The following is a 21336-nucleotide window of genomic DNA, read 5'->3' as shown; positions in this document are numbered from 1 at the left end:
AAAACACATCAAATATATTCTAAAACATTCATTAATGCAGTCTGTTTTATGTCATTGCTGGCCTTTTTTCCTTGAGCCAGGCTGACGAAGGGCTGTGAGAAAAGGAATGGGGTTAGACTGACAAGAGGCTGGACAGAGATGGAGGAAGGACTAAATGAAGGAAGAGGTAGGAGCATGGAGAAGGGACAGACTGACAAAAGTTGGAGATAGAAGAGGCAGCCCAGGCATCAGTAGAGAGGGGATTGTCAGAAGCATAAGTGATTATGAGGGAGTCAGTGAGGCAAACTGTAAAAAGAACCAAAAAAGTCAGGTCAGAAAAACAAGGGCCAGATGGGAGGCAATGCAGAATGACAAGTGAGGGGCAATAATTGGCAGGTCAAATTGACAAGAAGGTGGGTGGGAGTAGCATGGCAAGACCAACCGTGGAATGGGAGAGAGTGGGCAGACCCCATGCACAAGGGGTCAGGTGACATAGGGAGGGCCTGGCGATAGGCAGTGGGGGTTGTCCATATAGCCATCAGTGCAAGTTGCAAATGTGAGGGGCACAATTGTCAGTAAACTCTATGGTAGGGTCTGGATTTGTTGACAATACACTGCTTACGGAATCGGTCTGGATTGAGAAGAGGCTCAGGTTGGGATAGTAAAAGGTGCCACGAGAGAGAGAGAGAGGGAGATAGAGAGACAAAGAGAGAGAGAGAGAGAAAGAGATCGAGATCGACGTGGGGATGTCACATGGCTCCCCCACTCCTGTACCCTGGAGCAGAAAATACTTTCTTTGCCATTCAGGGAAACACTTCACTCTCTTTCCCATTGGTAGAAACAAAAACAACAAAACACCATTGATGAATGCACTTAACAATGAAAAGTATCTAAAATATCACAAAAACCTGATTTACACTGTGAACATATTTTGCGCATGCTGTATAATCCTGTCATGATGTAGTGCAACGTAACTGGGTCTAGTACAGTGCGATTTCCGCCATTTGGAGGGTATCTTACCATTAGGTCATGTCAGGGCTGCAGTTAGTGGTGGAGAGGGAGAGGCAAGCTTTGGAAACTGAGGTGTTGGTGCATGCTGGCCAGAAGCATCCATTCTCTGTGTGCTGGCAGGGTGGTTCTAGGTGAGTTGGGTTGGGGCACATGGAGTGTGCTGCCAGAGGAGTGCCCCACATGTTCATAACCAGCCTGGGGCCTGATAAGAGTGCCACCTGCGAGCACAGGCGGCTGTCTGGCAGACTGCACTATGGTGTATTAGTTGGAAAGTCTGAGCTCTGCATGGCTAATATACTCCCAGGCCTCTCGGCCAAACCCATAGAAAGAGTAATGGCACACCTGACTGGCACCCATCTGCCTTTCCTACTGTCCCACTAAACAACCCTCCACAACCTGTGCTGGCCATTGGGCCGTATTTGCTGGGTCCGAGATCTGGCAAAATATGTCTCCCCAGATCTCGGATCCAGCCTGCCTCATAGCTGGTCTTGAAGAAAAGGCAAGGCTTTCACTCGATGAAGGTGAGGGCTCGCTGGTGAACTAATCCGCTCTCTACACTAGAGCTCGCAAAGCAGATTAGATCACCAAGGCCCCAGCTTCGCTGCGAGGGACAGAGATCCCTCATTAACACATGGCTGTGCTTTATTGCCGGAGTCTCTGTCCCTCTGCAAAGCTGAAGGCTATCAGATCACTGAGCCCTCAGCTCCGGTCTAGGGGACAGAGATCCCTCGTTTTATATGTGTGCTGGTGCAGGCCAGGGCAGGGCAGAGTTGGAGTATTCTGTCAGCCCTTGCAGTGCAACAACAGACAGCTGTGCTTTTTTAACGAGGGAGTCTCTTCGCCTCAGTGAAGGTGAAGGCCCACTGATCTAATCTACTCTGTGCGCTAGAGTGCGCAAAACAGATTAGATCACTGAGCCCCTAGCTTTGCTGCGAGGGAGAGACTCTCCCTCGTTAATGTATGCAGGACAGCAGACCCTTCTGCTGCCTCCCGAGGGAGAGACATAGGGCCTCATTTAAAGAGAGTGTTCAATGGGGGTTTCCCGTTGACAAAAGCTTTTGTGAAGCAAGCCCAGAGACTCGTGGAAGTCAGCTGTGTGCTGTGGCACGTTGAGAAAGCAGCGCTGTACAACAACACACGGCTGAGTGAAGCTGGGGGTCAGTAGTCTCTGTTATCCTTTTTTGTGACTTTAGTGAGTGATCACTATCAGCTTGACTGAAAAGATTTCTCGGTGTGTGGAGTACACCTTTTGTCAAGGGTCCCAGGCAGTCTGCATCTCAAGCCTCGTGAAAGCATGACATGAGTCCTTCAAAGGAGGAATTGCGTTTTAAGGTTCCACAGTGGAATTCATTACAAAGAAATGGGGAGTGCAGTTTTCTCAACCGTTTCACAATTGCTTTTGTTTTGTGGATGTACATAGTTGGCCATGTTGTTCGATCTAGCTATGTGCTTTTACTTCAGATGCTACAGACGATGCTTATTTGTGGATTGTTAGCTGTGGTTGCTGGTATACGTTGTCAGGGCAGGGGTTGGGCGGGGACCTGCAAGGGAAACTGCTTCGACTGCCTGATTGCCTTATAGTGAGATCCCAGCACAGCCTATGTACAGGTAAGCTCTGAGGCAGTGGGACTGAGCACGTTTTGCAGGATTAAAAGTGGCAATGATTACATATATTGGGGCATCACTGCCATGGAAGTGATTTGAACTTCAATTGATGTATAGCCTGGAAAGAAACATCATGAACGAAATTACACCATTTTGAAGCTAACTTATTTCCATTTCCAACACTGTCCACAACCAGCAGTGGCAGAAGGGTGCTGTACAAGCCACTTACATTGCATTCAGCAGTGGGGCTATGCAAGTGACTGGGCTGCTGTGGTTTATTTCAGGCAGGTGTGTGTCAAGTGTAAGGAGGCAGGACGGAGAGTGAGTGGGTTCGTGAAGGGGAGGTTTAGTAATCAGATTCCATGCCTGTGGATACTGATACATGTGTGGCGTCACAAGATATGAGGGGTATTAATATCAATGCGGGCACCAATATGAAGTGATGTGGGATCAGGGCTATGTCAGGCAGCAATCAAGCAGTCAATTTCATAGTACGGCAGTCCATAGGCAGTGCTTTCAGCCTCAGATAATGATTTTAAGGGCAGGTGGATAAAATGAAAAAGAGGCATTTCATTGGTGGACACCAGGTTTATGATTTAAATATTAGGAATGCCTAAAAGCAGATTGTTCTGACATGATGTTGGGGTATAGGAACTATTTTAAGAAAAAGGTTGTCAATGGTTCCAATGTTGAATTTCTTTTCCCTTTCCATAAATCGCCCTTAAGCCGTTGATCAGCTGCTGAGAACTCTAACAAACGTATAGCTCATGCCTGTATGTCAATGTTACATTAAAACTACAATATAACTCATGAATTGTAACCCCTGACATACCTGAATATCGTTGGGATTTCGCCAGACTCCTTCCAGTGGAATCCATGTGTTCCTCCATCATGCCCCTCCCTTTGGAAGATGTCCGTGTTAAGGAGGCGGCCTCTTCTCCTGTTATGCTACTGTCTGGGGGAGCAGATGTAAGACTGATGAGGTGGTGCAGGCTCTTCTTCCATTGAGTGTAATCTGTTTGATACTGCTCGGTTGAATCGATTGCAAACCAATCAGTTTTCTTTAAAGCTTCCCGTTGGCCTTTCCCTGGAGCAGCTGATGTTTGACTCCCAGTGGTCCTTTCCGCCATGACCTCTCTGGAACTTTGCAGCCCAGGTCTGACTTGCCTGCTATACAAAGTTACTGTGCTATCGCTCTTGGTATAGTCGGGTACATTTTGACTTCTTTTCGCTCCAAACTGAGGGGGAACCCTTGGCGCTCTATCTTTCTTTGCTGGTCCTCGTTTGACAGGTTCCTCTTCAGGTGGACTGCCATCTGGGTCCTTGTCCCGAGCCAATGTGTCCACTTCCTTAGAGATTCCAGATAGACTGGCTTTACGCTTAGACATCTTTCTTTTTTGCTTTTTGTCAGTAGGTAACTGCTCTGGAATTATAAAAAGAAATAGATTAGGAGAAGTCTGAGGATGAGGATGCTTGCTAACATAAATTGGATTTTATGTATTCTTTGTAGAGATGTTACACTTGTGCCCAACAATGTTGTGTGGCAGGATGTGGTTCAACCCACTTTTGTGCTTAAGATCCCTCACATGCTCATATGTGGTGCACTGACAGATGATACACTGTTAGATGAGAGTCGTGGTTCTATCACCCCCACCCTCCCTATCGAGTATGCAGGCCAGCAAGACCAAAAAGCAAACCAAGAGAACAATACCTGGCGCACTGACAAACCAAGTGCACTGTCTCATGGGGGTTGTGATTATGAAAACTCCCTAGTGAGCATGAAGGGCACCGATGTCCAGAAGAGAGCCAACAGTACAACATCGAAATATGTAGCCTGATTGGGAGTGCTCCCCAACATCAAGCCAGAAGTCAGGCAACGACTAAGACGTCTAGAGGACAATTAGAATTTTAGAAAACAGAAGACATATAACCAGAAGGCTGCGTGAAAAAATAATACATAAAAGTATTTTCTCTTTTTCAGTCATTTGCTTTGTGACCTCATTATTATAATCACTCCTCGCAGAATAAAAACCATAAGAAGAAAAATGTTGGTCATATTTTTTCTCTTCTCCCTTCTTTTGGTACAGGCAATATGTGTGAAAGTTACATACTGTTAAATTGATACATGGAATAAAAAGAAACAATTATGTTCCATTCATTATTAGGGAATACACTTGTTTACAAGGAGGCCCTAATAGGTAAGAATGTGTCTTGCAGATGAAATGTTGAGATGGATTGCACACATAGTAGAGAGCCCCCACTGGCACCCTGATAGGTAATTATCTCCCTTGATATGGTGCCTTTTTCATTGATTGAATTTACCAAAGTATTTAGTTATTTTTGAGCTGACCCTTTGATGTCTGTTGTTTTTATCTTTTGCAGGTGCTATGATACTGTAGTTGTAATGTTTACCACTCCAATTGTTAAATAGGCTACGTTGTAAAATGTCCCTCCTGATGAATGTTCCACACCTTTTTCTAGAGGAACAGAAACATGTCGAGACAAATCTCTGGACTCTAAACAGAGATAAAAATCTATGACACATCTATCCAAACCTGGTTGGGTACTATAATATTTGTTTGATAGGTACCCGCAGTGTCTGTGTGTTGTTTTTTTTGTAACACCATTTTAAACTGGCCATCCGAGCCTGCTACGTATTCCTTGTTGTTTTTTTATATATTAGATGTGACAATTGTTGTATTGTGGACCAATTTATTTAATTGGATGTTTTAAATTTTACGATTTTTTCGTTATTAAAAATTTAAACTGATTATTTAAACCTTGACTGGTCCCACCTTTTGATTTACTCACAGTGTTAATGTTAGACACCTCTGGTACCTCCCTGATAGCTTTGTCTTTCTATACATTGACTATTATCCCCCTGGATATAGACAAAGTATACACTGCTAATTCTGATTAGACAGTTGTATACCGGGTTTCCTCTCCTTGTAAGTAGTACAAATGTTATATGCACCATATCTGGGGGAAAGTCATACAGACTAGAATTAAATTGAGCCGGTAAGAGTTCAAGAGATCCGACAGCAGATGTGACCCTAGTGAGGAAGACTAGCATTCTCTAAGCTCTGGGCTACAGGAAGCGTGACTAGAAATGGTGAACAATGAACCAGGGAAGGAAAACCTAGAACCAAGAACATCTTGAAAAACATTGCAACTCTTATGCAAAGCTGGCAATCTGGACTGGTGAATGGGCTGGGTCTTGGTACGTTCTCCCCCTTCCTTTCTTGGGGCCCTAGTCCCCGACATATTGCTCTGCTGTGCCTCCTGGATGGGTCACATTGGTCATGTGCATAATGCGAACATTCCTACTCCTGACTTATCCTTTCCTGTCTCTCCTCCTGCTTGTTGCCATCTCACCTCATACCTCCACACATTCTCCATTCACACTTCTCAATGTTTGGGTGTGTATGGTCCTTTCCTGCTATCTTAATGTCTGTTCCTCTTCTCCTTGAATGCACTTGTCCTCTCCTCCCTTGGTGTTTCCCCTAACCTCCCCCTCCTGACTCGTGTATGCCTCTTCCTCACACTGCCTAATATTCCTCCTCACAAATGCCTCATTCTTCCCTTCCCTTTTCTCTTCTCTTCTCTTCTCTTCTCTTCTCTTCTCTTCTCTTCTCTTCTCTTCTCTTCTCTTCTCTTCTCTTCTCTTCTCTTCTCTTCTCTTCTCTTCTCTTCTCTTTCTTCCTCACCATCTTTTCCAACTGACTCCCCTCTTCTTTCGCCTCCAAAATCACTCCTTCTCTGACTTTAAACACCCACACACTGACTAAATGTTAGTGGTTTATATAGGGGAGTGACTTGCTCCCCTAGAAAATGTTGTGCTTTACTGTATACAGGTGAAGATGTTTCTTAGTTGTGCAAATGAATTGGTGTATTTTAAAGGAAGAGTGTCTCTCCCATGGTCCCTGATGCTCCACAGCCAACTTCTCAGAGACGTGAGGCCAGCCTTCGTAGGGGTCAATAACCATATTGGATTGCCACTGAGAGCCTGTGCAAAGCGAGTCTTCCTCTGCCGGTCCTTATGGTCACACTTTGTATTGTTTGAGCATGTAAGTGGTGCTGGAAACTGAGTGTTTCCAAGGGCGAGATAACTTGTGTGCACTCTCTAATTCAGTGCTTCAATGTATCTTCAGCAGGCCCCATGGTCTCCTTGTGGAATCAGAAAAATACAATATTAAGGCTGTTACACCAAGCAAAGGAAAATACACCGACACGGGCTTGTAAAGATTCCCATAATCTTTATTTCAAAACTGAACAGTATTGAACAAAGTACACAAATAGCTATTTGGCTGTCAATATATCACAGAGTCCACCAGCAGGGTTCAATGTGAGCAGTGAGCAGAATGTGCTAGCTGGACATCAGCGTATTTACACAGTTTGTTATAATAATGTCCAGCCTCTTACAAGTTAATTATACACTGGGCTAGGGTCGCGCCAGGTTAATTTTCGTAATTTACATATCTCGTGCATGCGGTTTACTTTTGAATACATTTACTAACACACACTATTATTCTTTAATTTAATGTTACACCCTTTACGTATCGTTTTAATACAGATCAAACAAATGTTTTGCATGTCGTATTTGGATAGCATTATTGTTCTTGTATACTTGTAGTTTAACATTGCTAATTCAAGTAATCCCCTGATCCCGAGGTCAACAAAGGACAAGGTCTACATGACCCTAACATGTAGCCTGAAGGCAGGTTGGACATTAACCCTCCTACAGAGGTTGAAGAGGTTAAGGCAAGAACAAGAGCACACGAGACGGCCATTTTAGACTACAGGGTGACTTTGTACAATAAACTAAAATGGCGGTTCTAACCTAAAATGGAGGCTCAATTCACTTGAGGTCATGACCTTGTAATACGGTTTCCCTCGCAAAGCGACTGGGCATAGGCCAACATATACAATGAGGACGAAACAATATTATATCAATTCTAACAAACCCTCCTTTTGGCCTATGCCAAGCGCTAAACTACCTTCAATCACTTTACGACTAACTCCATATTTCAACATCTATACATCCCGAATCATTGTCTGACATATCTATCTTTCTTTTAACACATACTCTTTGGAAACCTTCTCTGGGGCGTATATTTTATGCCCTAATACACTTGTTGCTTGCGCGCAACATCCCCCTAATACTGAGGATATACGAGGGAGACACTGTATACAACAGCACAGAAACAGAAAACTTCCCAAGATAATCAGCAGGGCCGAGAACAACTTCCATCCCCATGACCGTAGGAGGTCCCAAAACCATGCACTAAGTTCCCAGTTTACCTCAGGAACATGTACTTCTGAACTAAGAACTTGTAGATTTTGGATAGCCCTAAAGATCGTCAGAGAGGAGTCTGGTATGTAAACGCAGCAAGCGGACCCCACTAATTTACATACTCCTCCACGCTCGGCCAGAATGACATCTAATGCCATCCGGTTCTGAAGAGCCACTAATCTTATCGCTTTCTGTTCTAACGTCATATTATAGAGTATGTCAGTGGTCCGATTGATGGTTCTCTCCAATACTCTCGCTAGTCCACTGATATCTTCTGAATTCGTAATTTGCCCAAAAATGGCACAAAGGATTTCATGATATCTCCTAGAGTTTGTGTTGGAGTATCCCCTTTCACACCTCGTCGTGGACGAGTTTTCGAAACATCTGCAGTACTGGCAATAAATAGCCCAGGTAGTAGAATCCCTAAATAGCAGGTTCCTTGCCAATCCCTGGGCAACCATGGAAATGCCACATTACCGCAAACAAAATAGACAGGTTCGCCTACGTACAGAGGTCTGTTCTCACTAGTCAAATTCGCAATGTTGGCGCACTTTCTAAAATTACCCATTGACCGTGTTCCATTCCTCTGTATGCAGAAGGATACTGAATCGGGGCTATGGTTAACAGAATAAGATGGAGGCGTGGCATCCTTATTGCCTAAAGGAGCCATTTTGAAAGAGATTAAAGACTGAAAAGGACGAGACAATCTATCAGAAGGCCTAACAGAAGCAACGTTTGGCTTACTTCTATTTGCAAAAAGTGAGCATCCCAGGGGCATCAAAACATGCTTTTCAAAGGTATTTAAATTTGTACCATCAAAGTTCCCTGAGATGCTGTCATTCCATCGGCCAAAAAATAGTGCTCTAAGAGAAGCGTTCCAGGCAGTTGTCAAAGGTAAAGGATGAATATACCAACCTAGCCCCTTATCCCCATGTTGCGGTAGGTGTGAACAGATCCAACAATTGGTCTTATTTAAAATTGCATGAGTGGCATTCATAATTAACAAAAGGGTATTATTCTGATAGTTCCGTCTATGCAAAGAATCTCTAGGCGATAAAGTATGCAATTGCACGGAATGAGTGGGGACAACAGATACATTTTCAATAGGTAAAAAGTCCTCTAGCGGATATGCTTCCTCCAGATACCATAACCCAAAACCAACAGTTACTAAAAATCCAGTAATTATCACAAAAAGGCAACAATACACTTTGGGGGTCCCTTTACATGCTTGATTATTGTCTCTGCTAGTCACATTTTTATCTAAAAGTTTGGTACGAGTGGTAGCGGGTACAGGCATTGTAGTCCTCAACCGAAAAAACACCAATTGTTTGTTTGCTGGTGAATCCAGTCGCACGTCTTCTTAATGTCTTTCCCACAACCCTCAGCCAACAGAATCTTCCCGTACAGTCGGGCCAAAAGACAAGCCCTCAAATGATTTTCTCCAATCGCACAGTCAGATCATGCTGCACGTTTACTTCCTTGGACGCAAATTATATTTCACAGTTTCTGATGAGGACAAAGTGTCGTCACTTCCTCCTGGAAGTGGCGAATGAACGGAAATGGGATCAGAAAAGGATTGATCCGGAAGTTCCACTGTTGGGGAGGGCGGAGACAAGATGGCTGTTTTATCTGGCCTTGCGGACTCCGAAGCGGTCTCCGATTCTCCCTTGTTGATTGTTGCTGTTTCAGGCACACTGGTTACAGCAGTGGGAAGGGATTCTGTATCTTCTGTATCATATGGCACAGGCTGTGGGATCCGTTTGGTGTGCATCGCATAGATCCAGTTCTTACGACCCGCTACCCGCACAGCAGTCTGAGTGACTAGCAGGACTTGGTAGGGATCCCTCCACCGAGGTGCAAGGCAAGACAACCTCTCAAAAACCTTCGTGAGGATCCAGTCCCCCAGTCGTAGACTGTGACCGGGACCCTCGTAGCGTACAGGTAATGCCTCTCGCACCTGGTGATAAATTGAAAACAGATTTTTAGTCAACTGGTTACAGTAATCTGAAAGAAGCACATTTTCTATGTCCCGTAGCTAACTGCTTTTTGGCAAACCCCAAATATTAGCAGGTCTCCCCATTACCACCTCAAAGGGAGAGAGCCCAGTCTTAGTTTGAGGGGTTGTTCTCATCGAAAGTAACACGATCGGTAAGGCGTCCGGCCATTTTAGCTTGGTGCCAGCACACGTCTTAGCGAGTTTGTTCTTTATGATGCTGTTATGCCTTTCCACTAATCCGGCACTTTGGGCATGTCTGGCCGAATGGAACCGTTTATCAATCTGTAATCCTTTGCAAATTTGTAGGATTACAGTAGCAATAAAGTGTGGCCCATTATCCAACCAGATGACTCTCGGCAGCCCGAACCTAGGAAAAAACTCTTTCAACAGAGTTTTTGCCGTGGTTATGGCTGTTGCATCTCTAACCAGGAAGGCCTCAACCCACTTACTAAAGGCACAAATGACAACCAACACATATTTAAGATTGTTACAACGTTCCGTTTCAATAAAATCAAAGTGAATAACCTCAAACGGGACAGAAGGTGGAGCGAAACTTCCTCTAGGAGTCGAGGTACCTTTTCCTACATTATGCTGCAAGCAGATCATGCACCCTTGGACAAAACGCTGTGCGGTTTTGAAAATCTTATCATTGGCCCATACACTGTGTAGCATTTCTGTCAATTTATGCGCACAAACATGTGTCGGACCATGAGCCATAATAACCATCATTGTAATGTAGGCGTCAGGGAGTAACTATTTTCCTTCAATATTGTCCACCCAACACCCATCATCATCCAATCTCCATGCGCCCTCGATCCATCTCTTAGTTTCCTCTATGGTAGCATCTGCTTGAATATCTTTTACAGCATCGATACTTTCACCCAAAGTGCAAATATTTACAGTCTCTCTTACAGCATACATTTCCAAACTAAAATCAGTGGTAGTTTGTTTAGCTATCTGATCGGCGAAAGCATTTCCTTTTCCTACATCATCTGTAACCTTTTGATGTGCTGATCATTTGATAATAGCTAACTGAACAGGGAGTGCGAGTGCTGAAGTAATCGCACTATTAAAGTGCCATGCTGAATTTTCGTTCCGTGCGAGGTCAAGAAACCTCGTTCTTTCCAAAGTCTACCGAAATTGTGGACCACCCCAAAAGTATACTGACTATCGGTGTATATATTTACTGTAAGCCCTTCAGAAAGTTCACAAGCTCAAGTTAACGCTATAATTTCTGCGGCCTGCGCAGAATTATGCATAATTCTTTTGGTTTCCACAATCGTGTTCAAAGTAGTGACGGCATAAGCAGCCGTAGATGTACCGTCTGGAAGTTTAAAACAAGAGCCATCACAAAATAGCTCTGCTTGGGGGCTATTCAAAGGCGTGTCTTTCAGATCGATTCTGCCTTTAGTCTCTTGTTCTGTCACATAAAGACAATCGTGTGAAGTTTCGTCACCATCAACAGTATCTTGCGAGACAGGTAATAGTTCAGCCGGATTTAATACACAACACCTCTGAATTTGAATGTGGGGGGCAAACAAGATTAGTTCATTTCTTGTCAATCGTGCAGAAGTGAGGTGTTGCGTTTGAGTTCTATTCAATAAAATATCTACAGAGTGAGGTACCATTAGGGTTAACGCATGACCCAGGACCATTCCCTCACTCTGTTTTACAGACGCAGCAGCAGCAACAGTGCGCAAACATCTTGGCAAAGCACATGCTACAGGATCAAGGGCGGAGGAATAGTAGCCGCATGGCGTATTCTTCCCTCCATGCTCCTGCGTTAATACAGCCAAAGCACATCCATCATGTTCATGCACAAACAATACAAAGGCCTTATCATAATTCGGAGTTCCTAAAACCGGCGCTGAACACAGCGCGGATTTGAGCAAATCAAAAGCTGTCTGGTGTTCCAAAGTCCATGGCAATGGCAAAGAAATGCCCTTCTTTGTCAAAGCCAGCATTGGTTTAATCGTTAACGAAAAGTTAGGGATCCACAATCTACAGTAAGAAGCCATACCTATCAGGGATCTAACTTCCTTCTGCGTATTTGGGACAGACATGCCAGAAATAGTCTTTATTCGTTCAGGTGTCAACCGTCTTCCCTCCTTTGACAGGAGGTAGGCTAAATAGGCCACCTCCTGACAACAATATTGGAATTTTTTAAGTGAAGCTTTGTGGCCACGTTTCGCTAGATGACAAAGCAACAACACGGTGCCTTCTTTACAGACGCTCTCAGAATCAGCAGCCAAGAGGAGGTCATCTACATACTGTAGTAATGTGCAAGTAGCAGGCAACTCGAGAGTATCGAGCTGTTCTTTCTCTGCCCTACTATAAATACTTGGACTCTCAGTGTACCCTTGTGGTGCACGAGTGAATGTAAACGAGCGTCCACCTAGGGTAAACGCGAACAAATACCTGCTATCCTTGTGTATGGGAATACTGAAAAACACATTTTTAAGATCAACAAAGCTAAAATGAGTGGCAGAAGCCAGCATCATGGTTAGTATCATTGTAACATCAGGTACAATAGGAAATTGAGGAGCCACAATTTTGTTAATAGCACGTAAATCAATTATAAAACAAAAGGGAATCGCATTATAACCTTTTTTGTATACTGGCAAAATGGGGCTGTTACATAGGCTACCCGTAATCTCCTCAATTACTCCACGATGTACAAAATCAGAAACTATACATTTCAAAGCCTGCACGCCTTCAACTGAGATCTTAAATTGCGGGATGCGAGGAAATTTTACTCCATGTTTCAAAATAATTTTAACAGGTTCAATTTGGAGAACGCCCACACCATTATCATCAATTGCCCATAAGCATTCTGGAACATTACTGAATTCTGGCGGTAAAGGTCGAGTCAAAAACTGAGAGGCGAGTGATTGCTGAGGTGAAATTGTTAACCGAACTCCGTCCGGAGAACGATGTATTACTGCATGCAATGCCTTCAGCAAATTTAGTCCCAGCAAGTTCTCCCCACAGTTTGTGGTAAGTAGAAATGGACACTGTTCTGTGAAGGGACCCAGTGTTATTGGTACCGGCAAAGAGACGGGACAAACTACAGGTGTGCCTGAAAACCCTACAGAAACATTGGACTGCCCTGACAGTGGAATATTTGGAACCCGTGAATGATCAATGGAACATTTCTGTGCTCCCGTATCTACTAAAAATAGATGCTTCCTATTTCCCACCGCCATCTCAACGTAGGGGCCTTTCTGATGAACGGGAATAGGCATAGGTTCCAAATCCTGCTTCGGACAATCCTAGCGAAACAGAATATTATCAAAAGGAAGCTCTTCAGAGAGGTACGCGGCAGAAGGGTGATCAAAAATGTTTCTATTATCCACAATCGAAACTTGCTTATCTTGTGAGGGAGGTTGCTGTGGTTCTGGTGCAAACTGACCTCTGGCAGGGCTCCCTGCACCTGGGCGACCTCTGGATCGTCTACCCATGTTCCCAAATGACCTTGGCTGCAAGGTCGGACATTGTGCACGCCAGTGGCCTTCCTGCCGACAATAGGCACACTGGTTAATGGTTACCGGAGCCAAGGACGCACTCCCCTGTGGAATGTACTGTCCTCTAAATTGATTACCCCCTCTGGGCTTCTAACAATCTGTTGCAATAAAACTTTTGTTTTCAGGTCACCCTTTTTTTTTCTCAAGTTTTTCCTTTTTAGTATTCACACGATTTTCATAGTACTGAGCCATATGCAGTACTTCTGATTGAGACTTCGCCTGCCAAGCAGTTTCAGAAGACATAATCTGTAACTGGATGTCAGGCAGCAATCCACGTACAAATTTGTCGACAAACAGCCTTTTCCCTGACTCTGTGCCTAAGTCTAGTCCACTGAAATCTGAAAATACCTGCTCGAACCAATTGAACAAATCGGTAGCACCCTCAGACTTTCCTTGGACACAGGCCGTAAGCTTGTCCCAAATGATTCTTTTTTCAGGAACTATAGTTTTCAATTTTACAATGATTCTATCAGGCAAGGTTAATATTACTTGAGGCGGTCGTTCGCCAGCTGGCCTTTCTCTATCTAGCCTAACCATGTTATCCCATGTATCTCCCAACCCAGGTATGTCATCTATAGTCCTAATCTGTTTCCACAAATCGACTGGCAGGAGTACGGGAAATAATAGGTCAATATCACTTAAGGTGAATACCGACGACTGTAAGACTGACTGTATTTCTTTATAGAACCCGGTCGGATTCTTTCTTATATCGGGAATAGATTGCTTTATGGTGTTCACTTCCTGTCTTGAAAACGGGACGTGAACAAACTGTGATACATAATGTGCGGGAATGTTCACAGCGAGTATACCCTGTGCAGCATTAGCCGCAACCTCAACCTTCGGGACAAATGTCGGGGGAACCTCTCTCATAGGCAACTGAGATGTAGGCAACTCCGAACGCTTATTAAGCAACATAGCCAAGTCGAGCGCTAAAGCAGTCGAAGAAGTATGAACCGAAAAAGCTCTCTTATAAACACTCAACAATTCTGCGGGACAACAAATCTTTCTATTTACGCACTCGTTCTGCAGGTACTCTACCATCACCTGTATCACTTTCTTTTGCATTTCTAACATATACTGACTATATGTGTCATATACTTCATCTGGAGTTATAGACATATCCGAAATCCATCTTATCGCATCCTTTATACAAATTCGTGCTTCCTCACCTTTTAATTCATGGCGAGGAGAAAACCGTTTCTGTAAGTACATAATACCTAAACTACCACCATCTGCTTCCTCATTCTGTAACCCTTCCAACTCCTTCCTATACTCAAAATTCCTCTCAACATGCTCATATACCTTCTCCGCAGTATCTCTGGACAACACTAAGGCGTTCGAATCCCGTAACCCTTGTGGGAAATCTACATTATTTAATCTATTCCACATTATACTCAAATGAGTCCCTAATCCTTCAATAAAACATTTTTCTCAGGAATACCTTTTAAATTTTCGAGTGTGGAAAAAACATCAGCTTGTTCACCCTTCTCCATACAATGTTTAGCCCAAGCAATCAATTCACTCTTTTTTTCTGGGGGCACAGTATTACGAGTCACAACCCTTGATCCTGCTCCCTGGTCTACTACAAGCGATGGAGAATCACTTGGAAGAGGAAGAGTAGGCACATTCTGAATATCAACAGGTGGAGGCAAGGGGGCAGGCAGAGGAGCAACGGCTGGGAGAACAACAGGAAGAACAACAGGGAGGACCGGAGGAACTATAGGAGGGGGAACAACAACGGGAAGGGGCAAAGCACCGGGAGGAGGGACATACGGGGGTGGCGCGGAGGCATCGGGCCTTTGTTCATGCAAAAGTTTATTAATCAATTCATCTGACGTATGAAAATCTTTTGAAGGGTAGATTTTCTGAATGCCTAATTGAAACGCCCTGTCCGTATTCCTAACTGACTCCAATTGTTTATTTTGATCATATAACCGTGCCTTTCAGACACTTGTCATATGTCTACGCATATGTTTCTCTATACTCTTTTGTTGCTGCAAAGCTTCTGTTTTCCAACTGTGCAATGCGTCAAATGCTGCAGGTCTAGCCTTTTTCTTTACTAATACAGACTCTAGATATTCTATACAAGGGATTTCAAAACTACCATTGGTTGGCCACTGAAGATTAGAATTATGTCTGGTCTGTCTGTGCCAAATGTCATTAAATGCTATACTACCAAAGCCTTTCTTACAGTACATAGTACATGCCGGCGACCCCTCCTGTGGTGCGGGACGGCTATCTTCCAAAGATTGTCTGTCGCTGCGGAATAATGCCCTAAAGCAGGCAGACAATTTCCCAGGCATATCAAAGTTCTGGTGTTACCTGGTTAAATAATTGTGCTCGCGAGTACAATGCTCCAAATTCAAATTGTCAGGGTTTGTCGGGACACGATTCACCTGACCAAAGGACTGGGAGGCCCGATCGGGTTACTAAGGACAATGCTAAGGACCCACGTGTCTGGTAATTTTCGGCAAATTTACCCACCTCGATGTATCGAACCTCTTCAAGACGTCGTCTCAGGCTACAGCTCACCGTTCAGGGATCGGATCGTGCAGTTTCGTCGAGGAATTCGCTGCTCGTCTAGAGTGGCTGTTTCTGTTGGCACCATCCGATCTCGGTCCGATAGCCGAGCCAACCTTCAACGAGACGAAGTCAATCTTGAGGGTCCCTACTCGGGCGCCATCTGTGGAATCAGAAAAATACAATATTAAGGCTGTTACACCAAGCAAAGGAAAATACACTGACACAGGCTTGTAAAGATTCACAGAATCTTTATTTCAAAACTGAACAGTATTGAACAAAGTACACAAATAGCTATTTGGCTGTCAATAGATCACAGAGACCACCAGCAGGGTTCAATGTGAGCAGTGAGCAGAATTTGCTAGCTGGACATCAGCGTATTTATACAGTTTGTTATAATGATGTCCAGCCTCTTACAAGTTAATTATACACTGCGCTAGTGTCGCGCCATGTTCATTTTCCTAATTTACCTATCTCGTGCATGCGGTTTACTTTTGAATACACTCACTAACACACACTATTATTCTTTAAATTAATGTTACACCCTTTACGTATCGTTTTAATACAGATCAAACAAATGTTTTGCTTGTCGTATTTGGATAGCATTATTGTTCGTGTATACTTGTAGTTTAACATTGCTAATTCAAGTAATCCCCTGATCCAGAGGTCAACAAAGGACAAGGTCTACATGACCCTAACATGTAGCCTGAAGGCAGGTTGGACATTAACCCTCCTACAGAGGTTGAAGAGGTTAAGGCAAGAACAAGAGCACATGAGACGGCCATTTTAGACTACAGGGTGACTTTTTACAATAAACTAAAAATGGCGGTTCTAACCTAAAATGGAGGCTCGATTCACTTGAGGTCACGACCTTGTAATACGGTTTCCCTCGCAAAGCGACTGGGCATAGGCCAACATATACAATGAGGACGAAACAATATTTTATCAGTTCTAACATCCTGACCGAGCTCCTTTTAGCCCATACTGTCCTTATGGCCGTTTGGTTCCCTCTTGCCCAGTGTGCCCAATGTTACAATGCTAGGAGGTCTGCTTGTTGTGCCAGAACACTTACTTGAGAGGTGGTGTTCTGCTATTTCTGTGTGGAGCACTTTATGGGGCCAATTGCACCAAAGGGGTGTTGCTGATTTAGAGGGTTTATTCATGTGGGGAGTTTCCCTTGTTCTCTCAGTCTATGTGATGAACGTCTACCAATTGACTTGTGTATGGTGGTACAGGCAAGGGTATCGTCTCCGGACTTAGTATCACATACTGGGGGAAGGGGGAGGCAGCTAGCCCCTGTGGCATCTTGTCATGCATCATTGTATTTGCAATTTGGCATCTCTGTGGCATTGTTGGTTACCGATGGTGCCTGGATGGATTCACTATGGAACGGTGTTTGGTGGATCTCACTCCAAGATGGCCAACCATTGGTACGGCACGCCGTAGTTGTCAAATGCTTCAAGCCAATTTATCGCTGTATCGCATTATCTGCTGCATTGAACAATTGATCACTGCGTCACAAATTTCAGGTGCGATCCTAGCCATTGCATGACGCTTCTTGTTCCCCTGTTTCAATCACTCCTTGATCTGAGCCCACTCTTCTACGTCTTCATTTGTACATGCACAATGCTTTAACTTCCTTTGCATTCCCTTGCCTGCAGTGTCTTCCTTTTCTGACATCCGCACTGTCTAATGAGGTTACTCCTTACTCCTGTTGGGACCTACCTGCCTGCCAGCTGTTTAGTCACCTGGGGGCAGGGTGGCTTCCAGGAGGGATTGCCCATTTCTCTTTGTATCAAAGGACCCTCCAGCATCCACAGGCGCGACAAGTCCCTGATGCCTCCCCATCCTTTGCTGCAAGAGTTTAGCAGGGGACTTCATCACGCACTGCAGATGTCAGAGCTGACTGTTATTAATATGGTACTAAATGAAAGTAACAGGAGAGAAAAAACTTGAGAAAAAAGGTCCAGCAGCAGTCCTAGAATAAGGACATCTACGACTCTTCCAAAAAGTTCAAATGGCCTTGGACATACAGAGATCACATTGCATAGGAGCTAGACACCTCAGACAGACTAATGACCAATCACATGCTTTCTGAGACAAGCCTGAGAAATCCAGTAACAAGAAACGAAACAGAAAGGATTGGGGGACATGCACAGAGATTTTCAATAACAGCGGATTTATCATTCAGCAAAGATTACAGGTGTCTGCAAGGATGATTGTCGCACTACACAAGAAAATAATAGAATTCACAGAATCATATTACCTGTGAAGAAGTCCCCTGCCTTCCTTATCAACCCTGAGGAAAAGTCCAACCCTCCTAAGTACCTCGGTAGAAGCAAGGCAACATGCAAGTGAATCCCTTTAAGGGATTCGAGGAGCATTGTCCCCACGGTGCTGGCAGCACCGGCACTCTTGGCTTCCCTCAGGTGGCTGTAGACACATAAGGAAGGAATGTTAGCTAGGCCAAGGAAGGTGGTAGGAAGTCAACCGGCCCCAAGCCCCACCAGAGAACTGAAAACCACCATCAGGGAAAGGACCTAAAGCCCTCATCAACTTAAAGAGGAAGTGGGAGTCAGGAACTCCATGATGGTAGATATAGTTCCTAAGACTGCGGTCGAGCAGTCAATGAAGACCCACTGAAGGTAGGTGAACTACAAAACCCAACCCTCCCATTAAATATCTACACACTTGAGTCTTCTTAGTCCAAAGAGAGGCTGGAAGATGCCTCGAAAAAGGAGCCAGGAAAGGAGGAGCTGGAAGGCTAGAGGGGGAGACAGCCCTCATGGAAAGTGGCAAAAGTCAGGAGGTGGAGGATATGGTGGGAGAGGTGTCCATAAAATTGAAAGAGGAGTTAACTGTGTTGTCAAAGGATGTTAGCCGAGTCAAAGAAAAGGTCAGGAGGTTGTTGGAGGAGGTTTCAGAATTTAAAAAGAAGGTGTCAGAAATTACAGATGCAGTTGGCGAAGTGAAAGAAGTTATTTGTGAACATCTTAACAAGGAGGATGTTAAGATTGAATTGAGTTGGAGGGTGTGGAGACTGAGATTAGTGAATATCGGAGGGGGGGATTGTTGAGCGTAAGGAGGCAGAGGTGTGTCAGGAGGTTGGTTAAAGATATACAGGAGGTGGCTCAAGGTTTATTGTTGTTAGAGGAGTTTGGAGAGTTAGCAGACGTGGTTAGGGAAAAGGAGGAGGAGGAGATTGGAGATATGGTGAGGGGTAGGAGATGTGTTAGAGTAGGTGGCTGGAGGAGGCATACAGGAGAGTACAGAAGAGGTGGTAGAAGGAGAACTTAAGGAAGTGATAGGAGGGAAGATCAAGGTGGTAGAGGAGGCGAGTCACAAGGAGGTTGTTGAAGAAGACATTGAGAAAGTTATGCATGAGTGTTGTCGAGTGAAGTCTGTAATCATTAAAGATATCCAGCGTAGGCAAGAGAATGGGGGGTGGGCTCAGAGGACTGAAGAAGAGTTAGAGATTGAGGAGGATGAGGGGGCAAGAAGAGGCACATTGTGGTTAAGAAAAAAAGACAGAAGAAAGAAAGAGATAAAGAGTTCATATAGAAACTAATTAGAGAAGCAGAGGAGAAGAAGGAGGAGAAGATCACGAGGTGGAAGGAGCTTAACAGAGTGTACAATGAGGCTAGAAAAAGGATAGAGCTGAAAACAAAGCAATTTAAAAGAAGGAGACAGTGGGAGAGAGGGAAGACCAGAATACGGTTTAGGGAAAGCCAGGTACTCAGACACTGTCAGGAAGTAGAAGAAGGCCTGACTGATCTTAGGCAGACAGTAGAGGCGGGAGGAGGGATGACCAGAAACAGGAAAAACTTGTGAACCCTGTTAGAAAGTCCAGGATCCGCAGGAGGCCATAGACCCAGCCTGAGCCAGTTCCCGCTCCACAAAAAAACTGTGATGCTCCCTTCAAGTGGCCCAGAACCAAATGTTTGGAGTTTCCCTAAATAGAATTCAGGGACCCCTTTAAACTCACACTGGTAAGATCCAAGGAGATACCACCACACCAGTAGCAGAGAGAAAGAGAAGGAGAGACTGAAATGGGGAAGTGATCGACAGCGACTTTTTAGTTACCTTTATTCACCTTGTTTGTTGTTTTGGACCCAACTTGTACCCCAATTCAAAATAAACCCTTGTTGCACTTTAAGTTCTAGTCCAGTTGTCTGTTGATTCCAGGTGGCCATCCTATCAGAATGTACACCACAGACGAACAGAACACCTGAGAGGAAAGGTTTACAAGAAGAAACATACCAAGGCATCAAAGCTAGAACAATCCCTAAAGACAGATTTCATTTGCCATTAAAGGGGGACACAAATAGAACAACCCCATTGACTGGGAGATATAGGGAGTTCTCTCAATCACTGATAAGGCAATGATGTGACTGAACAGAATGAGAGAGAAAAACGAATATCAATGAATCTCTGTCCCACACCCTGTAATGCTTGTATGAAATGCGAGTTAGAACAACATGTCGTCAGTGCGCAGCCATTTTAGACACTCCTCTCCCATCACTGTAATAAAAGCCTGCGTCTCCGTGGGCCTCGCAGAATAAACAAGCATTTCGGTAGCGAAAGCAGAGCAAGGTCACATAACTACATAAATATTGTTGCTGAGTAGACTTGCTGTGGAGAATAGTTATGGTATTGCCCACTGAAGGATGTATACGGGAAGGGAGCCTGAGCGTCCTGTAGGTGCATTATAAGGGGTTCTGGGAATGAATGCGAGGAGAGGGGCGCTGGGTTTTTCCACTCCTGAGTGTTTTTTTCCACTCTCTGCCCCTTCCACTTGTGATCTGCTCTTCGTCCGAGGGCAGACACAACTGAGAAGGGCAGGGTCATGCCCCCCATAAAGAAGAGAGCATTCCGTGGCAAAGTTAGTTAGAATTTGGACCCACGGGTGATGCAGTTTCGCTGAGAGAGAGGACGTTCCGCCTCAGACCCCGTTAGCACGAGTGATCTCTTCGCCTACCTGCTCAGGGTCTAAGCAGTGTCGTAGTGGCCAAGATGAAGGTGTCTTCTGCGTCTTTGCTAACGGTGAAGCAATTTATATCTATATTTCTATATATCTAAGTGTATGTTTGTTTATGTATGCTAAGTTCATATATACATATATTGTTTGAATAAAGGGCCTACAACGAGTCATCTTCATTTTGTTTTACTATAACAATTAGTCTATGTGTGATTTCCTGCCTGTCTGAGTCCAATAATTTGTTTTGCGCAGGCCCGGGGAAACATAAGTGTAAATGTTCTCCTCATGTGGCCAAGCAAAAGCAAAATACACTCCTGCTCACAAATACATGTTTTTTGTTCCCTAAATTGCTGATGATTTTCCTGTTATTCTCTTTCCCCTATCGTGTTCAAGGGTTGCCGGTGCTTGTTTCATTGTGTATTGATTATGC

At 44.3% G+C, this 21336-nt stretch overlaps 1 protein-coding gene across 1 annotated transcript in view; it reads right to left on the bottom strand.

Moving 5' to 3' along the window:
* LOC138565931 (uncharacterized) overlaps positions 1–21336 on the bottom strand; it is a 130136-nt gene that overhangs the window by 1262 nt on the left and 107538 nt on the right. The window contains exon 2 of the mRNA XM_069643041.1: positions 3428–4018. Coding sequence (XP_069499142.1) covers positions 3428–4018 — 591 coding nt within the window. The remainder of the gene's footprint in view (positions 1–3427; positions 4019–21336) is intronic.

Source organism: Ambystoma mexicanum, chromosome 2p, assembly GCF_040938575.1.
Source record: "Ambystoma mexicanum isolate Mex_15411 chromosome 2p, UKY_AmexF1_1, whole genome shotgun sequence".
Taxonomy (NCBI): Eukaryota; Metazoa; Chordata; class Amphibia; order Caudata; family Ambystomatidae; genus Ambystoma; species Ambystoma mexicanum.
The sequence above is the reverse complement of the archived record's forward strand: the minus strand, read 5'-3'. Positions and strand labels throughout refer to the sequence as shown.